General features: G+C 36.1%; 1 protein-coding gene across 1 annotated transcript; it reads left to right on the top strand.

The window, feature by feature from the left end:
- The first annotated feature begins 304 nt into the window (after positions 1-304).
- On the top strand, positions 305-1,390 carry LOC140179282 (replication protein A 70 kDa DNA-binding subunit A-like). Its single transcript, XM_072217992.1, has 4 exons — positions 305-361; positions 623-890; positions 1,015-1,111; positions 1,225-1,390. Exons 1-4 carry the CDS (start codon positions 305-307, stop codon positions 1,388-1,390), a joined length of 588 nt encoding a protein of 195 aa, XP_072074093.1.
- Positions 1,391-10,150: the final 8,760 nt, after the last annotated feature.

The raw sequence follows: 10,150 nt of genomic DNA, 5'->3' as shown, positions 1-10,150 counted from the left end.
TGTGCACATTGCCCAAACTCCAAATTTCTCAAAACCCCAAATTTACAATCTCAATAACCAATAATAAGAACATACCTCCCTGCAATTCCTTGAGAAGACGACCCGAGGTTTGAATACTCGGTTATCAATTTCAAAGGGGTTTGTTACTTGTGACAACTAAAACGTTTGTACGAAGGGATTTCTGTCGGTTTAGAGACTATATCTACAACGCGACTGTTTTTATGACATTCTTTACTGGCAAAAATTCTAACGTCACCTGTTTTCTCTTTGATCCCTTTAATTGCATTTCAAGATGAGAACTGCCATGGATATGCTCAATAAGATTAATCCAGAGAAGGAAGCATGGATCCTCAAAGTTAAGGTGATTAAGCTTTAGGCTATTCCTACTTTCACTGGTTAGCTTCTCCTAAATTTGATGGAGATGATTTTGGTGGATGAATTTGTGAGTTATAGTGGTCTAAATCTATTTAATATTTTTAGCTTTTTATTTTTTGTATTTAGATGTGTTTCTCTTTACCTTTTTGATATCGAGGTCTCAAGTTTTGTTTCATTTAAATGTGTTTTTCTCTTTATTCTATTTGTCATTTATAAGATATTTGTTATAGTTTGTGTTGATTGGTAGGGGTGCAAGATACAAGCTACTGTTTGGAAGACTATGATTTATAGGTTCAAAGAACTTCTCTCCGAGGGTCAAGTATATGTCATGAAGCTCTTCTCTGTTGTGCCAAACCAAGGATCTTATAGGGCCACTAGGCATCAGTTTAAGTTGATTTTCCAATTCAGGACCACTGTCAGGGCTGATACATGCGATTTTATTCCAAAAACTACTCTTACAATCTGTCCTTTCACTGAACTTTTGAATACCAAAGAGGATTTTGATTTCTTAGTTGGTATGTTCTGCTATTTGTTCATACTTTTTTGTGGGGGTTGATTGCAGTCTTATTACTTTGTGAGCTATAGAACGTTGCTTTGTTATCATTATTTTCTAATAGTGTTTTTTCATATTCATTTCAGATGTGTTGGGTCTGTTGGTCTCTGTGTCAGAAGACAAAGAATATGATAAGGATGGAAAGAAGATGAAGAAGGCTGTGATGGAACTTGCTGAAAATGAGTTAACCTTTTTTAATTTCTACCTCTCACTCTTATTGAGATTCTTTTTTGTTTTGGACACATTTTTATAGTCAGGTTTCTAATAATGTAGGTCGTTTTGTTTGTTGTTTTTAGTTATAGGATTCGGTGTGCCTTATTTGGTGAATATTTTGATGAACTTAATCGATCTCTATCTTTTGGGTATGCTGAACAGCTAGTTGTGGTTTTACAACTTGCCAAAGTTAAGGTTTTTAGAGGTTTGTATCATGTACCTTTCATTTCATTTGTGTCACTTATCTGAGTTCACTTGGTTTTAATACTATACTCTTGTATCGAATGTATCTATTTTTTATTTTTCGGTAGAGTTGGATGATAAACCACTATTTTATGGTTTATCTTGTGCTTAATTGAGTGGTTTTTATCTACTCTTTACCCACTTATTCATACTATTTGCATGGTTTTACATTTGCCTTCTTAATTATGTGCTTTAATTGAAAACATGTTTCTTTGGCCTTATATTTGCTAATATTAAATCCTCTCTTATCACCATTAGATGCCTTGATATGTGTGTTAAGTGATTTCAGAGATTACAGGGCAGGAATGGCTCAGAGGGTAGAAAGGAAGCATGCAAAAGTGGAAGGAATAAAAGAAGTTGGAGAAATTGCTAAGCTGTCCAGCCTGACCTCTTCGCACTCAAACGGCTATAACTTTAGCTACAGAGGTCCAAACGATGCGGGTCTAGTTGCGTTGGAAAGCTAACATCTGGGGCTTCGATTTGATATATAATATGCCATAGTTGCTCTGACGCTAGGCGATGCGACCGCGTGCTCCATGCGGCCGCGTCGCAGTGACGGAAATCAGCGTGTTTGAATTCTTCTCCAGCGATTTCTGGGCTGTTTCTGACCCAGTTTGCGGCCCAGAAAATATAGATTAGAGGCTATAAAGTGGGAGAATGCATCCATTTATCAAAAGGCTTTCACATTCACAATTCTAGGAGTAGATGTAGTTTTTAGAGAGAGAGAGGTTCTCTCCTCTATCTTAGGATTAGGATTTAGGACTTCTCTTAGTTTTAGGAGTGACTCTCAATCCCAGGTTCAATGTTCTTTTTATTTATTTCTCCAATTAAATTTGTATGTCAGATTTAAGTTCTTTTGTGAATGCAATTCGAGGTATTTTCAGACTTAATTTTGCTTTGCTTTATTTATATGAATGCTTTTAATTTAATTTAGATATTTTCCCTTTTGGTCTTGGTTAAGAAATCAGTAACTCAGGAGTTATCCAACTCAACAGCATAATTGAAAATTGTTATCCTTGCTAATTGAATTGATCTTCAATAATCCCAATCTTTTCTTAGGAATTAACTAGGATTCAAAGATCTAACTAATTAGTCACTTGACCTTCCCTTGTTATAGCAAAGGTTAACTAAGTGGAATTAAGATTCAGTTTTCATCATCATTGATAAGGATAACTAGATTGGACTTCTAATTTCTCATACCTTGCCAAAAGTTTATTTTACAGTTATTTTATTTGTCATTTAAATATATCTGTGCTCATTGCCCAAGCTCCAAAACCCCCAATTTACAAAACTCATAACCAATAATAAGAACATACTTCCCTGCAATTCCTTGAGAAGACGATCCGAGGTTTAAATACTCGGTTATCAATTTTAAAGGGGTTTGTTACTTGTGACAACCAAAACATTTGTACGAAGGGATTTCTATCGGTTTAGAGACTATATCTATAACGCGACTGTTTTTATGAAATTCTTTACTGGCAAAAATCCCAACGTCAAAATGGCGCCGTTGCCGGGGAATTGCAAACGTGTGCCTTATTATTGGTTATTGTAAATATTTAAAAAAATTAATTTTTAATTTTCAATTTTAAAAATTTAATTTTCAAATTTTAAAATTCAAATTTTTTTTAAAAAAAAATTCAAAATTCAAATTTGCTTTTATTTTTGTTTTTAAATTTTTATTAACTAACTATGAACTCTCACCCCTTTGGCTATAAGTCTGGTTACAATAATGTTGCAGGAAGAAGAAATTACAATGAGAACAGGCATCAAGGTTGGAACAATCAAAGATGGGAGGAGCCACAAGGATTTGATCAACCCTCATGGCAACAACCACCTCCAATGGACTATCAACAACCACCACCATATGCCTATGAACCCTTTCCTCAACATAACTTTGGACCACCAAACTCACAAGCCCCTTTCCGCCATTCACCTCCATATGACCCTAACCCTCAACCACCATACCAACCACCTTATGAGCCATATGAACCATATATAGAACCACCCCAATTCCAACCCAATTACTCACAAGAACCACCATTTCAATATTCACCATCTTCATATCCATCAATCCAAGAGCACTATGATCCTATTTATGAAAGCCGAGTGCATCAAGAGACAAAGGATCGTTTCAAAGAAACAGTGGATCCATTTCAGGCAATCATTCATCAATTGGGGCAAGCAATAATGAGTCAATTAGCTTCCCGACGTTCGGACACTTGACGACATGTCACCATGTCATGTTTTTCTATGCTTATTCATACAAGTAATTGATAATTAGTGCTTAAATATTGCATTCTTTTGTGCTTAAACGGTATATTTCCTTGATCTTTTGACTTTATAAATTTTGCAGGAAATAAGTTGAAAAAGAAGCAAAATAGCACAAAATAAGCTTAAAAGAAGAAAAGAGGAACTTTGGGGTACACTTTGAAGTTGGAGCCTTAGGCCACGCTTTTAAAAGCGTGGCCCATGACCATGAAGCCTGGGCCTTATTATCATGCATTAATGTTCATGCATGCATTATCATGAATCAATAGCTAAAGCATGCATGCATATGATTATTAATGCTTATACATGCATGAAACTTAATTACTAATGCCAATGAAAATGAATGCATGCTACCTGGGCTTATTCACGTTAGTATTATGCCATATTCATTAAATGAAAGCATTGGCACTAGTAATTAATAAAGCAATGAAAGCATGCAAACTTTAATTTCTAATGCAATTAACGTTAATGCACTAAAACATTATTAAAGCCATACATTGCAAATAAGTGCTTTAATGTTAATGCATTAAGCTTTATTAAGGTAAACACAAGCATGCATGTAAGGTTGCAAAAATCACACCCAGGGAGCAAAAGCTTGCGCCAACGTTTGACCTCAAGCTTTTAGGCAAACGTTGGCGCCACAACAAACACACCCAGGGAGCAAAAGCTTGCGCCAACGTTTGACCTCAAGCTTTTAGGAAAACGTTGGCGCCACAACAAACACACCCAGGGAGCAAAAGCTTGCGCCAACATTTGCCTCAAGCTTTTAGGCAAACGTTGGCCAAGAGGCATGCAAGGGGATCCACGTTTGGCTCAAAGTTTGACCTCAAACTTTGGCTCAAACGTGGATGACAACACGGGAGGCTAGCTGCTAAAAAAGGCTTGAGTCAAAGTTTGCCTCAAACTTTGACTCAAGCTTAAATGGTTCATGGCCCGGTTCATAAGCGGATTTCTTCCCAAGTCCAAGAGCAACCATCCGGATCCATCTTCAAACCCAATTCCACTCCAAAGCAAACAAAGCCCACATGACTCAAAGGCACACAGAGAAGTTAGATTAGGAATTTCATTTTTGTAAATATTGTTTTCATTCTTCATTTTCATTTTGTAAAAGCCTATATAAAGGCATTAGTTTCATTTCACCGGGGGGTTGGCTCTAATAGAGAGCATTGGAGGCAAGCCCCATTAGAGAGCTCTCTCTTAGTTTCATTTTTGTTTTGAATCTTGGGTTGAGAATTGAAGAAATTCTGTTTTAATCTCACCTTGAGAATTCTCTCTGTTTACTTGTCCGCATAATTTCAGTGAATTGTGATTTGAATCAAAACTCTCTTTACTGCTTTCATCTCTATTTCTTCTGCAAATTGTTTACTGTTGGATCAAGGAAGGAATTGAGATATAGACTTGTTTTCTAGTCTCATTGATTTCCTGAGATCTTAAATTTCTCCTTTAGATTTCACAATCGAGCTAAATTTAAATTCTGTTTTAATTCTCCTGCACTTCTACATTTCCGTTTTGGTATTGAATCAATCTGTTTCTGACTTTCTTTACCTGAGAGTTCTTAAGTTTACGGCACTTCTTATTTTTCAGTTCTATTTTAATTTCCAGCACCCAATTCCTTTTACTTTTCATGCAATTTAACTCTTCGGCAATTGTTCTAAGTTCTGTTTACTGCTTTCATTTAAATTTCCAGTTGCTTTATCTATTGCTTTCTTTAATTTCCAGCACTCACTCCAATTTACATTTCTTGCAATTTAAGTTTCAGCTCTTTTACTTTCTTGCTCTTTAAGTTTCAATGCAATTTACTTTCTGCACTTTATAATTCCTTGTCATTTACATTCTGTTGCTTTAAGTTTCACCCAATCTCACTTAAATGTTAGCTTGACTAAACTAATTACCCACTAAAGTTGCTTGATCCATCAATTCCTGTGGGATTGACCTCACTCTAAGTGAGTTTTACTACTTGATGCGACCCGGTACACTTGCCGGTTAGTTTTGGGTGTTTGGAAATTCATTTTTCCACAAAAACACCATCAAGTTTTTGGCGCCGTTGCCGGGGATTGATTTAGATCAACAATGATTAAGTGGGTGAGAAGTCTAGATCAAGCATTTTCTTTGTTTTTGTTTTCTGTTTCAAAGTGAAACCAAGGTGTTTGAGTTTTTGCCTCACTAAGAAATTCTCATCTCTGATATGAGTAATTTCAATTTTCCTTGGTTGTATTTGTTACAAAACTCAAATGGAGTTCAACTCATCTTATGATCAAACATGTTTTATGGGATATTACCCACCATCACCAATCTCTAATGGTGGCTGGGAATATCACCAAGAAAATACAAATTCTGAGCACTCCAATTCATGGAGATTTGCTTCAAAGACACAAGATGAGCAAGAAAACCATATGGGATATTTTCCTCCACCACAAAATGATGCAAGTCATGATTCTAATGGTGGCTGGGAAGGAAATTCTAATGCTCCATATGATATTCATCCAAAGTTATCATCACTTGACCATGCTTCAACAGAAAGCCCTTTTCAAAACTCACCACCCACACAAACTTCCATGAACCACTCAAGGTTCTCAAAGTTTGAGTCCATGCTCAAAGGATATGAGGAGAAGACAATGGAAGTTTGGAAAGAACAAGAAAACTCCCTCAAAAACATGGAAGTGCAGCTAGCTCAATTGGTGAGTGCAACGAAGAAGGAGGAAAAACAAGAGGAAGAGGCTACTGAGGCAAGTGGATTTTTAGTGAAGAAAGAAGAGGTGGTGGAAACATTTGAACCCGAACTTGCATATTCACAGAGGTCACTTGAGATGACAAGGGAACATGAAAACTCACAACTCTCTCAAACCTCCTTGAAACAAAACGGCTCAACAATTGAATCCATGATTGAAAGATATGAAGAGGAGATGAAGAAATGTTGGGAAGATCAACAAACCTCCTCCATAAAAGAACTATTAAGTCAAATGTTGGGTGCAAAGAAAGGAGTGGAGGAGCAAGAAAGTGAGAAAGACAACCAAAGAATTCCAAACTCAAGTGAAGCAGAGAAGTACATAGAGGAAAAGCTCATGGAACCACTAATTCAAAAGGCTCTGGATGAATACAAAACTCCAATAATCACACAGCAACCAAGTCTTGAATCTAAAGAAGTGAAAGCAACTAGCAAGAACACCAATTCTGTCCCTAATCCAGCAAGCAAGATCAATCAAGCCATTTGCAAAAGGAAGCTTGCTGAAGAAAGGCCAAGACAAGGGACACTAGCTGAATCCTTCCCTCCTTTGAGGTCATTCCTCTTAACAAACTGGAAGAAGAAGAAGAAAGTGAAGAACAACATGTCAAGCTAATGACACTAAAAAGAGCACTTGTTGGGAGGTAACCCAACAGTAGGTAACGTTTCTCTTCTATGCTTTGTTCTCTTTCTTTGCTTTGTTTAAATTCAATAAATTGGCATATGGTTACATTCTATGTTTGGTGTTGCCATGCAACACATTATTTTCAATTTTTTTGGATGATTGCATCAAATCAAAAATGAAAGTGACACACCAAGATCCTAAGTTTGGTGTCCCACTTATTTTCTATGCAATTCATTCAAGCAACACTACTTGTCTGCATAATCATAATGCCTCTGCAGTTTTATTTTTCTCTTTTAATTTGACACTTTTTCGTTCTACTTTCTTTGGTCATTTTTCTGTTTTTAAATGCTTTCATTTTAGTTTTCTTATTTACTGTGTTTGTTAATACATTGCCAAGAGAGCTTTATTCATGACAGATTCTTGACTTGGTGATTGTACTTAACAAATAACAGTTTCACTTGCTTAGTTTTAATTCAAATAAGTTGACATGTGGTTGCATTCTAAGTTTGGTGTTGCTATGCAACAAAATTTGGTTCTAATCCTTACAAGATACTTGCATCAATTCCAAGTGAAAGTGTCACACTAAGTTTGGTGTGCCACTTATCTTTTATGCAATGTATTGTGCACACCTTCTTATCTATGCAATCAAAATGTCTCTGTCTCTTGTGCCTTGATATCTTTAATTTTGCTTGTTTAGAACACATGTGTTACTAACATTTCATTGTGTAAGACATTCATAATCCATCTTAGCCCATAGCCACGGTTCTAATAGTTGCTTGAAGATGAGCAAGCATTCTGAGTTTGGCAAGGGAAAAAGAAGAATAGAGGAAAAAGGACAACAATAATGAAGATGAACTACAAGGTTGTAGAGTTCCTTTTCTTCTCATTTGTTTCAAGCACTATAAACTGCATGATTGTCTTTACCTTCTTTGTATGCATGTGTGTATGAAAAGGCATAGTTTGATTCCTAAATTGCAACATGGTGCTGTGCCATTATGATTACCAACTTGAGTTTTGTGAATTCAAAAGCAATAAAGTATCATGATCATAAACAAACAAGGCATTAAAGAAGATTTTAGCATGTGCATAAAAGTATTGGAAAGCTAGTATGTTTGATTGTTGCTTAATTGCATTGGATTTTATTTAATTGAAGTTTTCATCTAGGAAATTTTGTGAAATCTTTTGAAAATTATGAAAACCTTGAAGAGGCAAATACAATTAAAGCAAGAAAAGAAAAAGGGAAAGAATGAGAAAGCTGAAGGCTCTGAGTACCAATGGCAATTTATTTGTTAAGTACTTGTGGTGTTTATGTATCAAGCCAAATGCTTGAAAACAAAACACTTAGAAGTCAAGGTTAGGCTCAAAGTGCAAAAGCACTCCCTCAAAGCTCAAGGCTCTAAGCATCAATGATTAGAGAGTCAAGAAAAGAAAAGAAAAATGAGCTTAATGAAGTCCTCTAATCAAATGCTTGTGGTGCTTATGTATCAAGTGGTAATACTTGAAAACAAAGCATTTAGAAGTCGTAGCTTTGTTATCAACTCATGGGGCAAAGCACCCATAAGGAGAAGCTAATAAGAAAATTAAAAGTTTGCTTCAAGGAAGAAATATAAGAAAAAGATTTCATAAATTGAGCTAGATGGAAGCATCAATCATTTACATTTCTTTTGTGATTGTAGCTTGCTTAGAAAACTAGCTTACCATGAATATTAATTTGCTATTCTTCTCACCTTGGTTTGTCAATCTTTATTGCATGATTCTTTTCTTGCTTGGGGACAAGCAAGGTTTAAGTTTGGTGTTGTGATGACGTGTCACCATGTCATGTTTTTCTATGCTTTTTCATACAAGTAATTGATAATTAGTGCTTAAATATTGCATTCTTTTATGCTTAAATGGTATATTTCCTTGATCTTTTGATTTTATAAATTTTGCAGGAAATAAGTTGAAAAAGAAGCAAAATAGCACAAAATAAGCTTAAAAGAAGAAAAGAGGAATTTTGGGGCACACTTTGAAGTTGGAGCCTTAGGCCACGCTTTTAAAAGCGTGGCCCATGACCATGAAGCCTGGGCCTTATTATCATGCATTAATGTTCATGCATGCATTATCATGAATCAATAGCTAAAGCATGCATGCATATGATTATTAATGCTTATACATGCATGAAACTTAATTACTAATGCCAATGAAAATGAATGCATGCTACCTGGGCTTATTCACGTTAGTATTATGCCATATTCATTAAATGAAAACATTGGCATTAGTAATTAATAAAGCAATGAAAGCATGCAAACTTTAATTTCTAATGCAATTAACGTTAATGCACTAAAACATTATTAAAGCCATACATTGCAAATAAGTGCTTTAATGTTAATGCATTAAGCTTTATTAAGGTAAACACAAGCATGCATGTAAGGTTGCAAAAATCACACCCAGGGAGCAAAAGCTTGCGCCAACGTTTGACCTCAAGCTTTTAGGCAAATGTTGGCGCCACAACAAACACACCCAGGGAGCAAAAGCTTGCGCCAACATTTGACCTCAAGCTTTTAGGCAAACGTTGGCGCCACAACAAACACACCCAGGGAGCAAAAGCTTGCGCCAACGTTTGCCTCAAGCTTTTAGGCAAACGTTGGCCAAGAGGCATGCAAGGGGGATCCACGTTTGGCTCAAAGTTTGACCTCAAACTTTGGCTCAAACGTGGATGACAGCACGGGAGGCTAGCTGCTAAAAAAGGCTTGAGTCAAAGTTTGCCTCAAACTTTGACTCAAGCTTAAATGGTTCATGGCCCGGTTCATAAGCGGATTTCTTCCCAAGTCCAAGAGCAACCATCCGGATCCATCTTCAAACCCAATTCCACTCCAAAGCAAACAAAGCCCACATGACTCAAAGGCACATAGAGAAGTTAGATTAGGAATTTCATTTTTGTAAATATTGTTTTCATTCTTCATTTTCATTTTGTAAAAGCCTATATAAAGGCATTAGTTTCATTTCACCAGGGGGTTGGCTCTAATAGAGAGCATTGGAGGCGAGCCCCATTAGAGAGCTCTCTCTTAGTTTCATTTTTGTTTTGAATCTTGGGTTGAGAATTGAAGAAATTCTGTTTCAATCTCACCTTGAGAATTCTCTCTGTTTACTTGTCTGCATAATTTCAGTGAAT

Source organism: Arachis hypogaea, chromosome 15, assembly GCF_003086295.3.
Source record: "Arachis hypogaea cultivar Tifrunner chromosome 15, arahy.Tifrunner.gnm2.J5K5, whole genome shotgun sequence".
NCBI classification, from domain to species: Eukaryota; Viridiplantae; Streptophyta; class Magnoliopsida; order Fabales; family Fabaceae; genus Arachis; species Arachis hypogaea.
Note: the sequence above shows the minus strand (reverse complement) of the source record. Positions and strands in the feature narration are given on the sequence as shown.